Raw genomic sequence first — 20675 nt, forward strand, 5'->3', positions numbered from 1 at the left:
GGACATCTATTGTTTCTAGACCAGGCATAGATTTTTATAGTAGTTTTTTCAATAGCTTAGTTTCTGGAGGTTTAACAAAATCAACTAGTGCTGACGACTACACAATGTAAAGTTGTTTACAATAAGTCCTAGATTGAAGCCTCAGGGATAGTCATTTTAGAAAATATATATTGATATAATACAGTTTACAAGTTGAAGCACTCCATACTCTCTATGTTGATCCAACCTTAGACAATAGGTTCATTGTAGCTGCTGTTTTTTTCTTTGCGATTATATGTCCATTTCCTCAAAATGTAAACTTCATATTTAATTTACAGGTTTAGCAGTGTTCATATTTAGGATTTATATAAAATTATTTCCTTTGCACTATCTCAGTAACACCAATTGCTGTTTAGCATATCATATTTATTTTGCTGAGATAGGAAATAGCTAATGTCAAATGTCTCACAAGAATGATAATCTAAGATTTTTTTAAAAAGCAGTTTTCTTTGGATGTATTAACAGATGAAAAGTATTTAATGTTTTAAAATTAAATTGTTTCTCATTATTCTTTTCATTCAACTGCACATAACTTTAGGATACTTTGAAATGTTCACTTTTTTATATTGTTCATATAAAATATATTCATGTATACAATTTGGAAAATCTAAAAAAGAACTAAAAACAGCACCTCACTCCAAAATGCCTGTACATTCATCACAGTATTTCTTATTTTTATGTTATATCTATCGTGTTCTAAATATAAAACTTCATATTATTTGTTACTCAACACAAATAAACTGCATAAACAAAATAATCAGCCCTGTCCATGGTATTTAAAAGGAAATCTGTTTAAAGCTTTCGATCTGATGAAAGCCAAAGCAAATCTCCCACCTTTAGGCCAAACTGGTAACTTCCAGGACTTTTTGTTTGTTTTTTTTTTTTCTGAAGCGGACAATGATGATCCCTTCATTGAGAAGATTAATGAGCTATTTTCCTGATCCCTGAGGATGTCTCACACATCAACCTGTGTCTCTTAAGAAGCCTACCTATCGTGATCTAAGGATGAGACTTTTGTGTAGCTGGTCAATGAGAAGACATGATCCTGATAACCAAGGTAATCACATAGTCTAACACCTGAGGGTGATTATTTGTGAGTTTGCAGGATAAAGCCATATACTAGCACAGCCCAGGTCAAACAGAGGAATCCAGAAATAAGGTGAAGAGGAATTTTAGTAATGAATTCTAAAATTAATCTCAATTGCAGCAGTTTGGAGTATATCAGGGTGTGTGTATGCATGCACGCATGCATGCATGCGTGTGTGTGTGTGTGTTCAGTCTGGTCCGACTTTTTGAAACCCCATGAACTGTAGGCCACATGTCTCCCCTGTCCATGGAATTTTCCAGGCAAGAATACTAGAGAGGGTTGCCATTTCCTTTTCCAGGATGAACAAACTAATTTCTTGATCAAATCCAGCCCACTTCTTTTGTATGTCTTCTCACCTATGTATTTATGCATTTACATGGCTGGAAAAATCTAGGTTTTATTTTCTCTCTTCTCATATAAGTACCTACACAATATCCTTGATTTTGATTCTTGAATTGCAAAGTCTAAAATATTTGCTATCTTGCCCTTTATAGAAAGTTTGTGTATGCTGGTATCTTCTAGGCCAATCATTCACATTGTTTAAGACTTTGCTTCTTATCCAAAAGTCTGATTTTGGTTTTTCTCACAACTGAACTAAAATGGGTGGGACGTTCTGGGAGAATAGCATTGAAACATGTATATTATCGTATGTGAAACAGAACACCATTCCAGGTTCAATGCATGAGACAAATGCTCAGGGCTGGGGCAATGGGATGACCCAGAGGCTTGGGATGGGGAGGGAGGTGGGAGGGGGGTTCAGGATGGGGAACACATGTAAACCCATGGCTGATTCATGTCAATGTATGGCAAAAACCACTACAACACTGTAAAGTAATTAGCCCCCAACTGAAAAAAAAAAAAAAAAAAAAAGACCTCTGTAAAGAGGAAAAAATTCCCTTTGGACTCTAGAGAATGCAATTGTTCACACAATAGATGGCTAAATACTGATAAGCAAAGTAAATATTTCATTTCATTAAATTTAGCTTCAACTGAAAATTATCACTGATAACTGCTGAAAGATTACCTTGATCATCATATTAATAAAACTCAAAACTTTAAAAATTATCATGGAATACCTGGATCTCTGAAACTGAGTGAGTCAAAAATTTCAGTTTAAGAAATATCATTTTAGTATATTCCAGCTGTACTGCAGGGTTTGGAAAAGCATTCAAGTGTTTCTCTCGTAAAGGCAGGTTTTAAAACTGTAAGTAAATTTCCTATTCATCTACTAACTTCATTTCTAGTATTTTTCTAGTATTTTTTGCCATTACTTCCTTTTCATAAATGTATTATAAAATGGTTTAAATACATGGGCAAATTTTTATAACAAGCCATAAAACTGTAATAAAAATATTCCATGTACTACTGCATAAAACACACTTAGAAAATACTTCATTGTCCTATCAATTTAGTACTTATTTTACTAAGTCTGGGAAGTTGTAATGTACTTTCAATTAAATTGCCAAAATAAAACATCTTGTTTCTCTTTAGATTGATCATTTCAATGGACTATTTTTTTAATTAAGCACCTTGATTAGCATTTTTATTTTTCAAAGCCCATTCTAACTTCCAAGATTATATCTGCATTTCTCTGTCAACCTCATGCATCTATCATATGACTTTTTGGTCAGACATCATTTGAATCATAACTTTTAATAGAAAAAATAAAACTGAATATCACAGGTGAACTATAATTCTTGTCTAGCATCATCTGAGGATGTTTGGGGTAAATTTTACATTTATTACCAATTGAGCATCTTCTACATCTTCCCACAAGAGGTCCGGTAAAAAAGACAAAATTATTTCTTTGGCACACATTAAATTCAACCAGTGAATAAAATTTATATTTAACAGCAGCAAGATAGGAAAAAATGAAGTTAAGGCTAAAGGAGAGCATAAATTTTTAGCTTTTCACATTTACATTCATATCCTTTCCTCACTCCCTGCAGCTTAGGAAATTTATATATCTTGGTTAATCACTTTTCTCCACACAGTTTATAAACAACTATTAAAGTAGGGATAAAGATGAAAGAAAATAAACAAATGTAGGTTCAGTCCCTATTCACTCTGCCTCCTAAGAACTCAAACAGTGACATTATAAATTTCTATTAAAATAAAGCTGATTGCATTGCAAATCCTCTAGTTCTTGGTTAGCTGCCTAACATTCCTCCATCTCCAGGGAAAACTAAGTTTGTTTTTGAAAGAGGAAAGCCACAGAATAAATAAACTTCTGAGAATATGGCAAAGGGCTTTGAGATAAGGACACAAAAAGGTGAAATGTAGAGAAGAAAGGTACAAAACAAAAATTCAATGACCAGATTTCTTCATGAAATCAACTTATTGAAGCAAAAGTAAATTTGGAAGTTCTACGATTATCTGATCAATTTTGACAATGCTAATACTGGTTGTGATCATTCATTTCTCAGACCTAGAATGACTATCCATCCAAGGTGCACTGAAACCTCATTGCCTCATAGATTAGGCTGGGGTTACTCAGCATAAAAGTTAGGCTATGATATTTTCAAGATTTATAGTTTGCTGCCAGAAATTCCATACAAGTTACATTACTGCCAGGGTAGGTTGTCTGATGTCAAGTGATGAAAACTACTTGCCAATCAGAGTAATTGGTGCCCCCCACCCCCCACCCCAGATTGTAAAGAATCTGCCTACAATGCAGGATATCCAGGCTTGATACCCGGGTCAGTTGTGGAGATTCTCTTGAGAAGGGAATGGCAACCCACTCTAGTATTCTTGCCTGGGAATTCCCTGGACAGAGGAGCCTGACAAGATACAGTCCATGGGTCTCAAAGAGTCAAACACAACTGAGTGACTATCACTTTCACTTTTTCACCCCTATTTCCACTTTACCAAATGCCTGTTTTTTTCAGGTAAACTGGGGGAGTTCCTTTTCTTTGTCATTTGCTAAATTATGGAATATGTTTTCATTAGTGCATAATCTAGTAGAGGGAATATGTTAACTCTGGTAGAATTTTGTGTTCAATTTGCTTTTAATCTAAAAATAATTTAATACAAGTAAAATCTTTCATACATGGCTGTTCTAATAGATCATTTGGGTTATGTCGCAGGTATTATGGAAATAAACTTATTAAAATGTTTATAAACCATAATGTGTGTTATGTATGCGACATATTGTTGCACTGTCAAGCATCTAAGTAACCAGATAGAACTCTTTAAGGAATCAGAGGTGATGGAATAATCACACTTAAGTTAGAAGCAATACACACAACTTTTGTTGGCCCGCTTTATGTCTATCTTCTTTCTAAAATGTATCACTGTATTTTTACATGTCCATGATTTAAAAAAAAAAAATTAACCCAAGAATGCAATCTCAGGGTAAAGAGTAATATATATTTGTCAAACCAAAATTGAGAATTTAAAAGAAAAATAGTGGTTTTATGTTCTATTGATTTATGTACTGATGTTTGGGTCTCACCATTAGATGATCACAAAACAAATTTACACATTTATCATTTGTTCACCTTATTACAACCTGCATCAGACTTGTTAACCATAGTTCATCCTTAATTCTTTCTTTAGAGAAGGAAGGGTGCCAGGTAAAATCAGTTTACTAAGATATCTTTGGTTGAAGAATGAATGTGTCATTCCACATAAAGTACTTTGAATTTGCAACCAAAAGAGAGGCAAAAACTGGTAGAGAAACTTGAAGGCAAGCATCTTCAGAATTTTTATTTTTTTTCACACTTGTAAATTTTAGGAATTGTGAGATGTGGCAAACATTCCTTTCAATCTATTAGTTTATTTAGAAAGTATTTTCTTTCTCTTTTTAAAAATGTGTATTTATTTAGCTGCATCCTGTCTTGGTTGTAGCCCAGGGTCTTAGTTTCTTCATGGAACATGGGATCTTAAGTTTCCTGAGCAGGAATCAAACCTGTATCCCCTGCATTGCAAGGCAGATTCTTAACCACTGGACTACCAGGGAAGTCATTTTTTTCTCTCTTTTCAAGTCTCTGAGTTAGATTGGAGAAAGCTGCTTGTTTGAATAAATACCAATTTAATGAATTCAAGTGTTTAAGATAAACACTATATTTAGAGTAACAATCTGACAACAGAGAGTAAGTGCAACAGTTTCAAATAAGATAGTAAATGATCGAAAAAATGTAAAAAGTAGAGAAAATTCACCTACAGAAAAATGAGTAAGGTAAAAACTCTATTGTTTGCTTCATGTTTCTCTATAACTCACATGATTACAGGGTTTTTTTAGTCTCTTTTTGAATACATCTTTACTATAGATTAAAAAAAATTCCTTAACATAGATATATTTTGACGTAGAATTTTTATCTGAAATGTGAAATTTCTCTAGATAACACCTGAAAAAAGTCAATTTTTACATTACTGATGAGAAATTCTTCCACTGTATACATAAGGTTTCAAAGACATCTAGGTAACTGTCTCAAGAAATACTTTGATGAAACTTAAGAATCCAAGTTCTATTTTATTACAAGGCAAAATAATAAGCAGTTATGCCCAGTGCCCTCCAGATAACAATTACTGCAGCATTATCTTCCTCACTCGATCTTAATTTAGCAGAAATCAAATCATTTAAAATCCAACTGGTATATGCATCCATTCACTTCTCCTCCAATCAAAACTGAATGGACCTCTCAACAGAGAAGCACACTTACAAGTGTGAAACCATTTGACCATGTTATATTTTAATTTGCGGAGACAAAAAAGACAGGCAATTTATTTACATAAAACTGTACAAAAGCAAATTAAATTATGTAAAGTATTTCATAAATAGTTGGATGAGTGTTTAATACATTTTGCCATGTTTAGCATAGTTGCGTGCATAGTGACTCATAAGAAATGATGATAAATTGTTCTCTGCTTCACTATCAACATCCAAGTAGCAGAACAGTAGTCAATGATTAACATTACAAACAGATCGTACCACACTGAATGCAAGTGCTTTAAAATGTAGGAAAAATTGTCTGAAAGTAAACCCTAGGTAGCTGAAAAAATGATGCCTTCCTCCAAATGTTATATATACCTCTGCCAGGTCACAACTGAGAACCTCTACAATATTCATGATCATCTTCACTATTTTGTTTTGTTTCGTTTTTTCCCCTTTAAGAACTGGTCTTATATTTACTGCTGATACAATATACCTAAAACTGTTGAGGTCTTCAGATTTCTCATGTCTGTTTTAGGATAGCTGTTTGATTCTTGGCAGTTTCTTCTGGTCTCTCTGTTTTATTTTCCTATAAGACAGCTTCCTAGGGTAACCTTTCAGCCAGACATCTTCAGTACCATCTTAGTTTTTCTTCCCATAAAAATAGTGCCTCTCTTGTTTTCTGAAACACAGGCAGCAGGCCAGTCAGAAACCATAATGATATCTGGAGGTTCAGAATGAGCCTCAGAGGTTCAGATTTTAGACTGAAGCTAAAGATGTTTTAATACACATAAATTGATATAGTTACTCAATTTATAAATGTGTCCTAATGTATAATGCATGCAAAGTTCACTTGAGCTTCTTGGGTACAGAAAACAAATATGGTTTATATAGTGCACAACCAAAATGAAACAGCAGCTAAAAGAAAAATAACAACAAAAGAAGAAAAAATAGAAATGGTAAATCAGTATTTTACCTTGCAAAATGGACTGATTTCATCCCTGATAATCTCTTTCTGTATTACTATTACAATAAACGCATTAGCCTTCTAGACTGAATTAAGCAGCCCATGTAAATTTTGTTTTATGAATGAATGATATTTAAGACTGGTCCACTATCTGAGTTTGTCAGAAGGCAAATTTTTAATATATTATTTATTATTTTCAGAAAATAAGCATGGATAAATATACAGGATCAAAAAAGTTGGGAATAGCCCATTTCCCCTCATTGTCCAAACCCAACAACCGTTTTTTTACCATAACAACAGGTATAAAAGGCACAGTTGCTTATTTTGCATTCACTCATTTATTATTTTTTTGTTTCTTTTTATAGATTTTTTTCAAAAGCACTCTATATATGGAGTGGCACCAGATTTAACCTATTCAAAATAAAAGTCATACAAACACAAAATAGATTTCTGTGTCATGCCAGCTCATTATAATAATAAACATGTTATGATAGCTAATTCTACTAGAATTACTGCGAATACTTACAGTACACTGAATTTTATTCTTTCACACCCATTTTAGTTCTAAAGAGGCTCACGAGTTAAATGATGATGACATGGCTGTCTTGTATGTGGTGCAAATGTCATTGGGGAATGTGGTTCCAATTAATCCAAAGGTCCCATATGACCCGTATTAGCTTTATAGACAACAGAAGGGTTTTAAGATAGAGTGAAATGAGCTATCTAATGTTTCAAGTGTATCATGAAGGAAAAAAATGCATTAAAAAAAGTCTGTTGCACACCTGTGTTATGCAATTGAATATTTCCTCTGTAACGTGCAAGAAAAAATATGTATACATTTCATAAGTATCTTTAGAAGTATTTTGTCTTAATAGGTACTTACAGATTATACAAGGCAGAACTGCTTTAATGCAGTTTCCTAACAAAGTACTAGAACTGCATCTTTCCATAATGTAAATAATAATCAACCATAAACATTTTCAATTATTGATATTTTAGTCCAATGATTTTTTCTTCAATTACATATCTTCTTTCATCCTATTATACATAAACTAACATCAAAATGAAAACTCCATTTAAGAAAGAGTATAAGGAAATGACCCCAAAGAGTACCCCACCAAACAGAGAAGTGATTTTCAAAGATAAGCATTTTGATGACCTATAGTGAACTAGCAACCTGTATACCAGGTTGCTTCACTTTGTAGTCTAAGAAATATTGCAAAGCATGAAACTACCCAGAGCTACATTGTTTCTACAGTTTGCTAAAGAGCCATCATGGCTATGCCTTAACTAGGTTACAAACATTCAGTAATGGGAATGTTTGCTCTCTTCACCTGTTATCCCCTAGCCTGTCCCTGGATTGTCACTTTTTCTGAATGCCCCAGCTTAGTTTCCCATTGTATTAAATTCTCCTCTGGAGAAGAAGTGACCCTAAAATCTGCATATTCTGTTTCTTTATATTACACTAAAAAAAAAAAAAGACTGCATATTTTTGAACTTTGAGATGTGTATACCATGAGACATGTCACTGCCCAGAACTCATTTCTTTCATGTTCAGTCTGGATTAGTTAAAGAGATATGCTAAACAGTGCTCAAAATCACGTTAGTGACAAAGTCAACTAGGGGTGTCACCTTGTTTCAAAGTTGTGAGTCTCGAGATAATGCTATATTGCACAGAATGCAAAATTAATGGACTTTTGTTACTTGGAAGTGTACACTGAACATGTAAAAAATGCACTTGGTTATTTCAAATGTGGATGAGACCAGTAAGTACAACCTGATTCTCAAATGATGATAGTAAATTTAACTAAGACTGTTATGCCAATGTATCTTTCTCTTCCTATCTACCCATAAATATGATATTAAAAAGTAGAATCTTTCCTGATAATACGTTGAAAACTAAACTTTAACCTCAACTAATTGCCTGTTATAGTGCCAAACATATGTCTCACTGGCTTTTCATTTTCTGAACTTTCAAAGAAAATTCATGCTTTCTGGGTACAGAGAAAATGTAAGATAAAGTGGCTTTTGAGGGTTTCCTCTGTGTGCCTGGGTTCAGTGACTTCTGTTGCTTAATGGATTTCCACATCAAGACCAAATCTACTCCATGATTTCCCTGATCTGCCTTATGATCTTTGGCCTTTTAATGATACAATTGTTCCTGTTAGTCGATAATAGTGGTGCCGTTCCAAAAACATATATAGTTTTTAAAAGTTATAACTAGTGTAATTCATGTGATCAAAGTAGTATGTATACTAAGAATACTCAGTAAATGTATGGAACTGATGTTGATGCTCCCAGCTTGAGAAAAACAACCTATGCCAATTTGGGACTGCTGTCTCTGACAGGGTATTGTTTATTTTTTCAGGCTTTGTTACAATGTTAAAGCTGCGATCTTCCCCCAAAAGCTTCTTCTGGAGTTCCCCTCTATAAGGACTGTACCATTAGAGGGACTCTAACATGTTTGAGGGATTGCCTTCCATGGTTATTCATCATATTCTGATCATATGTCTGAAATACATTTCACCTGATCTGCTTTTTCTGATCAACCGGATGACATTCGAACTGAATCAAAGTGACTAAAATCATGTTTCAGCTTAGGGATAATGAGAGTGTGTGTGTTCTGCTAATCAGGCTTGTTACCATGAAAGAAACTTGCAACCATCTTTTTTTGTTTGTTTGTTTTTCAGGTTTTTGGAGTGGGGTGGGGAAGAGAGAAAGAGGGTTTGGGAAATCAGTGAGGGGGTTAGACATGCAAGTAACAAGGATGGTTTCTACATTGTACATTTCAATCAGGCTGAACAGTTTCGCTCACTAAAGGCCTGATCTGGAGGCAGAAGTGGCAGGCAAAGCTTTGTCTCTTTGGTAGCCCCCTTTTTTTGATTATAAGGTTTCATTTTGTAAGGTTTTTCACCCCTTATTTTCCTTCTCATACATGAAAAGAACTTTGCTGTTGCTTCTGTATAGCCTACAGGTAAACTTCTCTTCTAGTGAGAGTATTGACAGGAGATGGCTTGTATTCCCCCGTTTTTGTAAGAGGAATATCCTCAGTGTTGGCATCCTCATTTTTGCTGAAACTAGCCGCGCTGAAGGTCTCATAGGATGAGGTCAACTTTTTGTTCAGGAGGTTTCTGTTGCGGTCGCCCATGATGGCGGCCTCACCATTAGCCAGCTTTTCCTGGCTTCCTCGTTCATCAACAGGCATGAAAGTGGAGAGTTTGGGCTGGCTCTTCTTCCTGTCTGGAGAAGTGCGGACAGGCATCCAGCAGGAGTCGGAATGGCCGTACTCATCACACTCACGGGTACACTTGCCAGTCAGGGCTACATCTGGAAGAGGTCTTGAATCTGAAATTTAAGGAGAAGGAGCCTTTAAAGCAGGCCATTTCTCAACAGGCTTTTCTGACCTACATGAAACTGGGGGGCGGGGGTTAAGTTATGTATAATATTACATATACATTTCCTTTACCATATTCCCTTTTTCAACACTCCACAGTTGATTATCCCAAAGAACTGTTTTTATTTCATATCCATTAAAAATAAGGTTTTGCAAAAACTTCAAATATTATAGAAAGAGAGTAGAGGACAAATGGATAAGTTTAAGTGTGTGTTGAACAAACAACAGGTATATGAATTTGTTACAGGACAGGTGCATGTGCATATTCTCAAGTAGAAATAAAGTATGCAAGTATATTTGTATGGAAGTAAATTTTTCCATAGTCCTAAGTTATTAAATCCAAAAATATAATTTTCTGTTTATAAATTATCCCAGAAATCATGTACTTTTGCCAATTGAATTGCTTTGCTTCCTGTTTATACATTATTCATAGAATGCGAATACGCAAAACCTTATATTTAAAATATATTATAAAACATCAGGGTGACTCAGAAGTAGAACCTAAATTGACAGCACATTGTGTGGTTAAAAAGTAAAAAAAAGCAAAGTACCAGTGGGTTCAAGTGTGAGCATACTAGCAAAATCAGCACTTACCCGACCCGAGCCCACACCCCATCCCACCTCCCACCTTGTTAATGACCTTGTTAATGTTCTGTAGGATAGTCCCTTGAGTGTTCACATAGAAATATACCTGTCAGTGTGTTTGCTGAATGGAAATACTATGTGAAATGCAATGTACTGGGTAAATTGAATCAAACTCCTAAAGTTTTGATGAAATGACATGTATTCCTAATTAAAGATTGTTGCCTAATGCCATGGGAAATAGCTTCTATTTCTATAAAGCTGTTATATCATTGTATGTGTCTGTCTTTGGAGAATCATTATATATTTTCTTACTATTACAAATATTTTTTAACAGATTTGTTTTTGTTTGAGAAAGAGAGTGAGAGAGAGAAAAACCTGCTTCACTTCAACAGATTCTAAGAAAACAACCTCTAGGGTTTTATTTAATATATTTGATAGTTTCTTTTACTGCCAAACAAAAGAACATAATATGACTGTGCTCCAATGTATCATTTTATTACAAGGCGTGGGACTTAAAATACTGACAAATTTTAACCTCTGCAAATATATTCACAACAAAGGAAATCCGTGACATTTGCATATGCATCCTGGGTAGACTTGGTTTAAAATAAAAGAGGGGGTTATTTAACGTATTCCCAATATATTTAAACCTACTGCTTTTGTCTCCATACATCAACTCCTGTAGTATAAAATAATATTCCCATTTGGTTATCATTTGTATTAGGTTATTTTAGAAGTTTCATATCGTTGAAACTCCTAAATCAAGTCAGTCCAATATTCCATGTCATTTTTTTCACTTTAGTAATGGGTGGCTAACTGAAATATTGATATTTGTCAGCTTAATGATTTTTGAACCACTGTGACCTGAGATTTTTATGCTATGTGCTCAGAGTTCAGCAAGAAAATGCCACTGTTCTTCACAGGAAATCTAGAATTGCTTTTCTCTTTTCCAAAGGCAAAATGCAAAGATAATTATTTATTGCGGTTGCAAATTCTGCTCTTTGATTTTAAGTGGGCAGATCCTATTAATTTTATCATCAAAAGAAAAAGCACATTCCTATTTTTGTGTATGTGCTAAACTCCCTCTGTGTCTCTCAAACACAAATTTTATATGCATTTTTAAAAAATCAAAGTATTGACAAATTTTATGAATAGTTTTTGTAATCTGGTTAGTTTAAATGAGCAAACTGAGTTATTTGGAATATCCCCTGTCTTGGGATACTTTATCTGAAGCTGACCTAAATGCTTTGAACAGGAAAAAAATCTTATAAAAATGCAAAGTGTGAGATCAGATCTACTTTTTACTCTAAACATTCCTTTTCTTCTTCACTGCCTTAATAAGTTCAAGTTTTTCCTTTTCTCTTATGAGAGTGACTACCAAGGACACAAGACAGTAATCAGAAATTTAGCTACTGAAGTAGGAAAAGGTCTTTACAAATGTGTTTTTCATTCCCTGCAGAGATGATACAGAATTGTCTCTAAACATCTCTGCGTTTACTTAAGTATGACAATTTACTTAGACAATGACTTACACAGGTCGATGCTTTTGGGGATTAATCTGTGTTTCCAGTCTGAAATTCATAGCACCTTGTGTATCCTTTGTTGAAGATGCACTTAGAGATAGCTCACAAAGATATCTTAACACTCCAACACCTCTTCCTACCTATTATACTTAATTTGTGTACCTTGAACTCCCTGTAGCTCATAAAAAAGTATATTCATTTAAATTGACTCAATTTTCAATCAACTAGAAATGAGATGCTCTTCAGTTCATTCCCATCAGTCTTTACTTCATAGTTCGGGTTATTTCCTACTAAAACTGATTTCCTCTTTTTGCTTTTAAGGAAAGGCAGCTTTTCTTCTCTGCCATGAGCCACATGTGGGCTGCCACATCTCTATCCGAGAAGGATGACTTTTAATAAGGATCTCCTGTCATTTCCAAAGTCAAACACTTGATTGGGGACCACAGTGGAAGTTTGACAAGCCTAATTGGCTGAGACATGTTGCAGTGTTTGTCATCAAATTTAGAAAATAATCAAGAAAGGCTATAAGAGATTCATCACAAGCAATCAAAACTTCTAATCTTGATGACTCAAATCCCCAAAAGAAATGCCAATGATTAACAAATGCAATTTATATTATGCAATTTATTAAGGGAAGGCATGAGTAGAATAGTATTTTTTTCTGTTTCTGTATTTTCTTATTTTATTTATGCAAGTAGATATTATATATATTTTTAAAAGACAGGAGTTATATAGGATCTTACAGAATTATTAAACACACTTTTTTCCCTTTTCATAAAAGATATACTCCTAAAATGTCCTCTTTTTGTGGGATTGTAGAGGCAGATCTTACATAAATAGTAATCCTTCTTAGTCTTTCACTGAAGGAAGTGTTTTCTCATATCTAAGAACATTATTGCACACTTCAGTTTAGTACTCTTCCCTTTCATTTTGACCTGAGTGAAGATGGAAAATAGTTAATCATGACTCTTTTTACATAGTACTGAGTAAATTAATTAAAAAAGCAAAATATTCTGTATTGAAATGTGGTATTCTCTATCAGCATTTTCCATAATTAAGTGAGTTCCTTAGAGGTCCCCCCTTCACATGCAATTAATCATATTAAATCTTGAGATGACTGAAAGTTGAACTAGTATTCATTAGGATACTAGTATTCATTAGGATACTTTAGCATCATTTACGGAGTTTTCCACTTTCAGCTAGCTATGCTGTTTACTAGAAACATTACATATAATAACTTTGGAAACTTAAAATCTGCTCTTAGACATAAAGTTAATTATCCCCACGTAAGTACAGAGTTTTCAGCTATCATAATATCAAACAATGTATAACATATAAAAAATTCCCTGAACTTCTTCCTTCTTACTTATCACCTCAATCCAGCATCAAGGAGGATGGAAGTAGTGAGGGGCTCAGACTATGGGAGAGCTGAAGCCAAAGAGCAAGTGTTTTGGCTTTCACTTTAGTGTTTCCCATAACACCATATTGCTCCTTCTTAAAATGTAACAGCAGAGCTATTTAGAGGTCAATTACTGCTACCCATAGCCATAAGAAAAAGTTACAGTCTCCTAAGAAAGAGGGGAAAAAAAAAAATCTGAGCAGCACTGGAAAGAGACGTCATGAAGACAAAAATTTAAAATACTTTAAAAATAATTCAACCTTTTTAACAACTATACATTTCTTAATGTGAAGGAAATTATAACTAATTTAAGAAATCAAGTTCTTTCTCTACAAAGAAATGTACTTCATCTTAGTAGGCAGGGCAGATGAGTAGGTGGTGAGAGATGTTGCTACACAATGACCTCAGCAAGAAGTGACAGATAATATGCAGCATCATTAGAAATACAAAGGAAAGTCCAGATTTAAGGAGGCATTTAATGTTTCCAGAAGTTGTCCTATGCAATTCAGCAACTTTTACAGTAATCAGTATTACAGGAGAGCAGTGGAATTGTTGAGGCTTTTAAAGACAGCTCTGTACCAGTAAAGGTTTGAATAGACTCAGTTATGCATTTTGCCAGAATCCTAGTCACCCACTCCTATTCCAAGCCCTTGTCTTGGGGCTGAACATATAAAGATATTTCCATTTCCTAAAAGAATCATGAAAATGTTGCATTTATTTTTTAAACATTTCCAATGAGTTTTTTCTTTGTTTTGTTTTAAGCTCAGATACCTAAAGCTATATGCATCAATCGCTTATTTGTTAAAAGTACAAATGACTTAATTCTCTGACGGCATGAAATAAACAGATTCTTAACAGATATGTAGACATCTCAGACAGTCACATCCTTCCCATAAACTTAGCCCTTTCTTAGCATTACTTGACAAAAGTTTACAAATAAAAGAGTGTGCTATTCTCTTCTCTGGGGGAGAAAAAAAGCACACACAGGCACATTTTCCTTTTTCCTTTTTTTAAAGAATTTATTTTTCTGTTCTATGTCTTGACTTTCTGTTATCTGAAGACTTCCTTTTCTAGAGACATACCTGATTCTGGTGGAATTTGGTGGACCATGCATAGGCTTTACAAAAGATGAACAACAGCAAAAATGGCAGATAAATTTTGTTGATTTTCCAACTAATATTTTAATATTAACTTTATTTTCCTTAATACAAATGAAACTATCATTTTTATTCCAATGATTCAATTGAGTACTTTATTTTAAAATAGCTGTCAGAAAATGATTTATTCTTGCCTTTATAATAGATCTGGGAACAAATAACTACATAAATCTTTTATTGGAACATTATTATTATAGTCAGTGAAGTTTAGGAATGAGGTTATGAGATCAAAAAACTGCATACTGAGTTAGACTTGGCTTTTTATATAAATGATCTAAAGATCAGAGCTTCTCAAGTGGCATTAGTGGTAAAGAACCCATCTGCCAGTGCAGGGGACATAAGAGATGAGGGTTCTATCCTTGGGTCAGGAAGATTCCCCTGGAGAAGGGCATGGCAACCCATTCCAGTATTCTTGCCTGGAGAATCCCTTGGACGTAAGAGTCTGGTGGGCTATAGTCCATAGGGTCACAAACAGTCAGCCATGACTGAAGCAACTTAGCATGTACACTCAACTAAAGATCCTTATCTTTTGTCTGTTTGGGGAAGTTAGGAAGGTTAGAAAGGTGAGCACGTTAAGAGATTATGGAGAAGGTAGAAATCATTGCCTTGGACAAGTAGTAGATGATCCTCTGAATAGTCCAGAAGTTTCTGTAAGAAGGGGAAATTTGTAGTTATGCAAGTGTCACCCAGATCTACTACTAGGTGGTTAAAATTTTCTACAGTGTGTTCTAATTTATCATGAAATCACTTGATTCTATTGAATTATAAGAAGAGATAAGTGTCCTCTATCCAACCAGCCCTTACTTCAGTCTTATCTGTACCTTTCCTGAGTGCTTCCTTCAAGGGAGAATGGAACTCGTGAAACAAACAGGAGGCTGTTTTGAGTGTCTTTCTGGGTCCATCATGTGTAAGCTGTGTGACTTTGGATATAATTTCTCTGAGCCTCAAGTTCCTCATTTGTGAAGTAATAATACCTATTGCACCATTTTTATGTGGATAAATGAGTGACTGTATATAAAGTTTATAGCACGGTGTCTGATGCTGTATATATTTTAGTTAAATAGTAGGTCACAGCCCCTGGAGAGATGTAAAAACATAGATTTTTTTTTTTTCTCTCTCTTTTCAGTCTTCCCTGAATGAAATGGGTGTTAAGGGAATAGGCACCACAACCAGGATCCCTGAATTCATATCCTAACTTTGTCACTTAGTACATATGTAACTTTAAACAAGTTACTTGATTCATGTAAATTTCCTAATTTTTATAAATGACATAAAAATGAATTAACTTCTTAGGATAATTATGAAGATTAAATGTATTAACACAGGTAAAGTTAATAGTAAGAATTCTTGACACACAATGGGCCCTCAATAAATATTAGATATTTCAAGTGCACAATCCCTTACCCACAGTTCAGTTCTCAAAATAGCTTCAAAAACCAAAAGCTTTTTTTCCCCTTATATTTACAATAAACCTGACTTTTAATACAATGTTATTTTTCATCTTTATTTATCTCACATAGAGTGAATATATGTTTTTAAGGAGAAATAGTGTTTAATTAAAGGCACTATCTCAGACTCTTAGATCTTCAAAATAATGGGAAAGTGAAAGTTCGCTCAGTCATGTCCAACTTTTTGTGACCCCATGGATTGTAGCCTGCCAGGCTCCTCTGTCCATGGAATTCTCCAGGCAAGAATACATGGAGTTGCCATGCCCTTCCCCAGGGATCTTCCCAACCTAGGGATTGAACCAGGATCTCCCGCATTGCAGGTGGGTTCTTTACCAGCTGTGTTACCAGGGAAGCACCCCAAATAATACAGATGCATGATATTACCTTTTCTGGTATATAAACGATTCCTATCTTTAAGATATGTTTGTTCTCAAGGGTTTCAGATAACTTACTGTGGATCTAGCAGCAATCATCAGTCAAAAGGACATGTATTTGGAGTTATTTTTTTCAGTAGGACTCATGGATTTATGCTGATAGAGTCTGCAATGTACCAGAGCTACCTCCCACTGAGGAAAGTACAGTGGTCATGGATTACTCTATATCAGATATTCCCCTTAACAGTTCTTTATTAAGACTTGGCCGGAGAAGATTTATTCAGGGTATGTCACAGTTGCTCAAAACTGAACAGCAAATTCTCTGTTAGTTGCAGTTATCTTTACAACATAAACCGATCAACCCCACAATTGCTCATTTTCATTTGAAAGAGACTTGCCCCTAAGATACTGGGTTGCTATTTTGCTTTGCCTGCATGGACCACAACATAAAAAAGAGAGTGAGTTCCATTTTAACATGTTAAAAATTAGTAATAAGCTAACTCAGACTAAGATTTTGAAAATCTAGAAAAGACAACAAAAAGCAGGGAAAATACCTCACCTTCAATGCACCCTTCAGACATCAAAATTAATGAAACAAAAGCAGTCAAGTTTTGTGGATTTTATGATGTATGTATATGCTTGTTTTAAGTCACAAAATAAGGCCAGAAATTCCTCTCATCTTCTTATACACAACCCTTTGAGAGAGTGATATCACTACTACTGTCAAGATTCTGTTTCTGCAGCCCTTGAAGCTGGGCTAGCTTTGACGACTAAAGAGACACTGCACAATTTTCAGGATAGGTCTCAAGAGTCCTCGCAGCTTCTGCTTTTGACCTTGGGAGACTGTCATCTCCATCCTGATAGAAAGCATGATCTAGCCTTTTTGAAGATGAAAGACTTTTGGAGAGAGAGAGAGAGACTCAGCTATTTCAGTTGGTCCAGCAGAGCCTACCCCCAGCCAAGCCCCCAGATGATGGCAGCCCCATGAGTGATCCAGACAAAACTTCCAGAAGAATCAATAGTTAAACCACAGAAACATGGAAAGCAATCAATCTTTGTTGTTTGAAGCTCCTAAGTTATGTTTGTTTTTGTTTGTTTAGAGGGTGAGGAGAATTCCTTGATGCAGCAACAGATCTCTCAGGTCATGATCATGGATATACTGTGATAAATAAAAAAACAGCCTGAGATATAGAAACAATATATTCTACTTTTATGTCTTCTGATAATGGGTGATGAACTGACCAATATTATAGAAAGAATAAACATTTTAAAGGATGCCAGCATATTTAATTTTAAGTTCAAGCAGAGGGCTCCCATAGAAATCTGAAAATTTTGGTCCTGTGATTAAAGGATTTTACTGGATTTTTCACCTAAGAGTGCTCTAGTTCAGGCTGGCATGCCAAGACAATATTAAAATGTTTAAACATGTTTGAAAGTATCAGCAACTTTTCTCTGGACCTTAAGCTAAACTCAGTTAAATAGCAATTGAATGTATCTGAAGAAGCATTTACTGCCCTGAGGCTTAGACCAATGTCATTCTGAATGTGGTATTATCATATACAGTAGAGACTGCAGGCCAGATTTCAAGCAGTCCTGCTGAATCAACTCAAACGTGATTCTGCTGGTTGGCACATGAAAACTGAACTACAGCAGAAAAATGTATGGTGACTGCTGGAGAGTGATCTATTTACGCACTTCAAAGATGAGGCTTCACTTTAATTTCACTCTTCATGAATGCAAAATTTGAGGTGAGGTAGTGGAGGTTAAGGGAATATTAAGGGAAGAGAATGAAAGGAAAGGAAGGAAGTGCTGGAAAATGCAGAGATGCTATAATCTTGATCAGAAGAGTTTATAAATCCCCAAAAAGATTGAGGTTATTTATTATACAAGTTAACAATTGATTATCCCACTAAAAATAGATGGAATTCTGGTCGTTCAGGCCATTCATGTTTGCCTTTCCACTGTAACAATCAAAGTTTTTATGATTTTTTTTTTAAAGTCTCTTGGGTTTCTTTAAGTTAGAAATTTATTTGCTTTGGGTGTCATAGACTAGTAATCTAATGAAAAGTAGAAGCATTGCCTCCCTCCATAAACTCAGATACGTGCCCATAAAATTTGCATAAAAATTTCAGTGGAGTTCAAGATACCAGTTAGGGCTGCAATATCTTTATGGATGGAATTTTTACATTTATACTTTTTTTTCCTTTGAGCTTAAATCAATGATTAAGAAATATTTAACAAATAAACATCTATCCTTGAAATTTAGAAATTTACATTTGGTAAATAAATTGGCCTTCAGTGACAGAAAGATTTAAAACAAGCAAATAAAAACAAACAAATTCTGCAACACATGTTTAGAAGTGAGGAAAATAATTTAGGTTTGATTATGTCAATATTGCAGGTAAGTCATTTAAATGCCTCTATCTAAACCCTGCCAAAAATTTATAAAGCTTTGTGTTGATAGCAGATTAATATTTGTGGGTAGATTTTACTGGTTGTTGATCAACTTGAAATGTATTTTCTTTCCTAGAACATACATCCAATATTTGCACTAGTGTCTTGAATTGTGAGCAGCTGGATGTTTACTCACCATGAGAAGGGAGATGAATTAATGAATTCTTGTCATGCAGGAATTATATATGGAACAATAATGATCCAGATGAGTTTTCTAATTAATAAAATGTGTTAGCCACTGCACATTAGTTTTATGGTAAAGCGAAAGGTGTGTACTTCTAAAAGGATTGAAAGTATCTATTTAGAATCACTTTCCAGTAATGATCTTAAATCTTTAATGTCTTCAATATTGATTATAAAATTGTAAAATATATATCCTACAATAAATGTTAACTTTTGGAATGGATTTTTATTATAAAAATAATATATAAAGTTTCTATTAACTGTAAGTATTATATTTGGATGGTAGTCTTAAAGGCAGTGCCCATTTTATCTTTGCTTCTCCATATAACATATGATATCAATATTTTGTTGTTTACAGCTGAGTAATATTCCATTGTATATATGCAGTAAAAGTCACAATACCTGTTCATTTTCTCCTTCAGTGTAGTGATCCTGCAAAACTATACAATTATTATAATGATATAACCATTTTTAAAATACATTCTCAAGTTATTTGCATGGAACTACCTATTGAAATATATCATAATCATACTGTGGCTTATCTATTGGAAACACTCCTGTAACAAGAAGTTGAGTAGTAACAGAATTCCATTAGTTATTGTGATTGAGGAGAAAGACAAAGAGTTCCTCCTTTGTTTTCTTTACTGAGGAAGGTTTCACAAAAGTCTTGAGTTCTGAAGTACTTTTGAGAGGTGAAGTTCTGAAAGCTTTTAATAGGAGCTGAAACACCATTTATGAGGAAAGTTTTAAAACTATTGGAATGCTGCTGTCTCCTTACTCTCATCAATAAGTTTATCAGTTAAAACTAAAATTGGCCATCACAGTTAGAACCAAAAGAGTGTTGAAGAGCTTGGGAGCTTAGACCAGGTAAATCAAAGGAAAAAGAAGGAAATGATTTCTGATTACTAGCAAACAGGACTCAGTGAGCAGCTCAAGTGGGGGAAATCAATGAAGCAACACTGGATCAGTTTGCTTCATTGATTTTTGCTGCTCATTGAAATGTTTCCCTTTATTTACTTCCGATTTCTTCAGAGAGTGGCGAAGCCTCACTGCTGATCCTCCCTTGGAGCCTGTGATGGGAGGATGAGCAAGCTTTGGAGATCCTCTCAGGCCTGCATTATACCTTTTCATGCCGCACGAATTCAGAAGCACTTCTAATGCCCCCTGTGATGCTGCAAATGCCATCCTGTGCCCGCAACCTTACTATGGTAGGCAGAAAGATGGTTCCCTCCCAAAATATCTACATCCTAGTCCCCAGAATCTGTGAGCCTGTTAGATGATAGGACAAAGGAGAATTAAGGTGGCAGGAGGTATTAAGTTTCCTAATAAACTGTCCTTAAAATAGGGATATTATACGGTGGCAGCTTATAAAACAAATGATGTGAGCACACACTAATGTTTGAAATAGGTA

The 20675-nt window shown here is 34.6% G+C and overlaps 1 protein-coding gene across 4 annotated transcripts in view; it reads right to left on the minus strand.

The window, feature by feature from the left end:
- Positions 1 to 7269: 7269 nt before the first annotated feature.
- PCDH7 (protocadherin 7) overlaps positions 7270 to 20675 on the minus strand; it is a 473893-nt gene continuing 460487 nt past the window's right edge. For 3 of the 4 annotated variants that reach the window (XM_081529886.1, XM_081529800.1, XM_081530039.1), the window contains one exon: positions 7270 to 10092. In XM_081529886.1, the coding sequence (XP_081386012.1) occupies positions 9716 to 10092 (377 nt within the window). In that variant the 3' untranslated portion in view covers positions 7270 to 9715. The remainder of the gene's footprint in view (positions 10093 to 20675) is intronic. The other variant, XM_081529963.1, reaches the window with a different exon arrangement.

Source organism: Giraffa tippelskirchi, chromosome 1 (assembly GCF_054371585.1).
Source record: "Giraffa tippelskirchi isolate mGirTip1 chromosome 1, T2T-mGirTip1v1.2.pri, whole genome shotgun sequence".
NCBI lineage: Eukaryota > Metazoa > Chordata > Mammalia > Artiodactyla > Giraffidae > Giraffa > Giraffa tippelskirchi.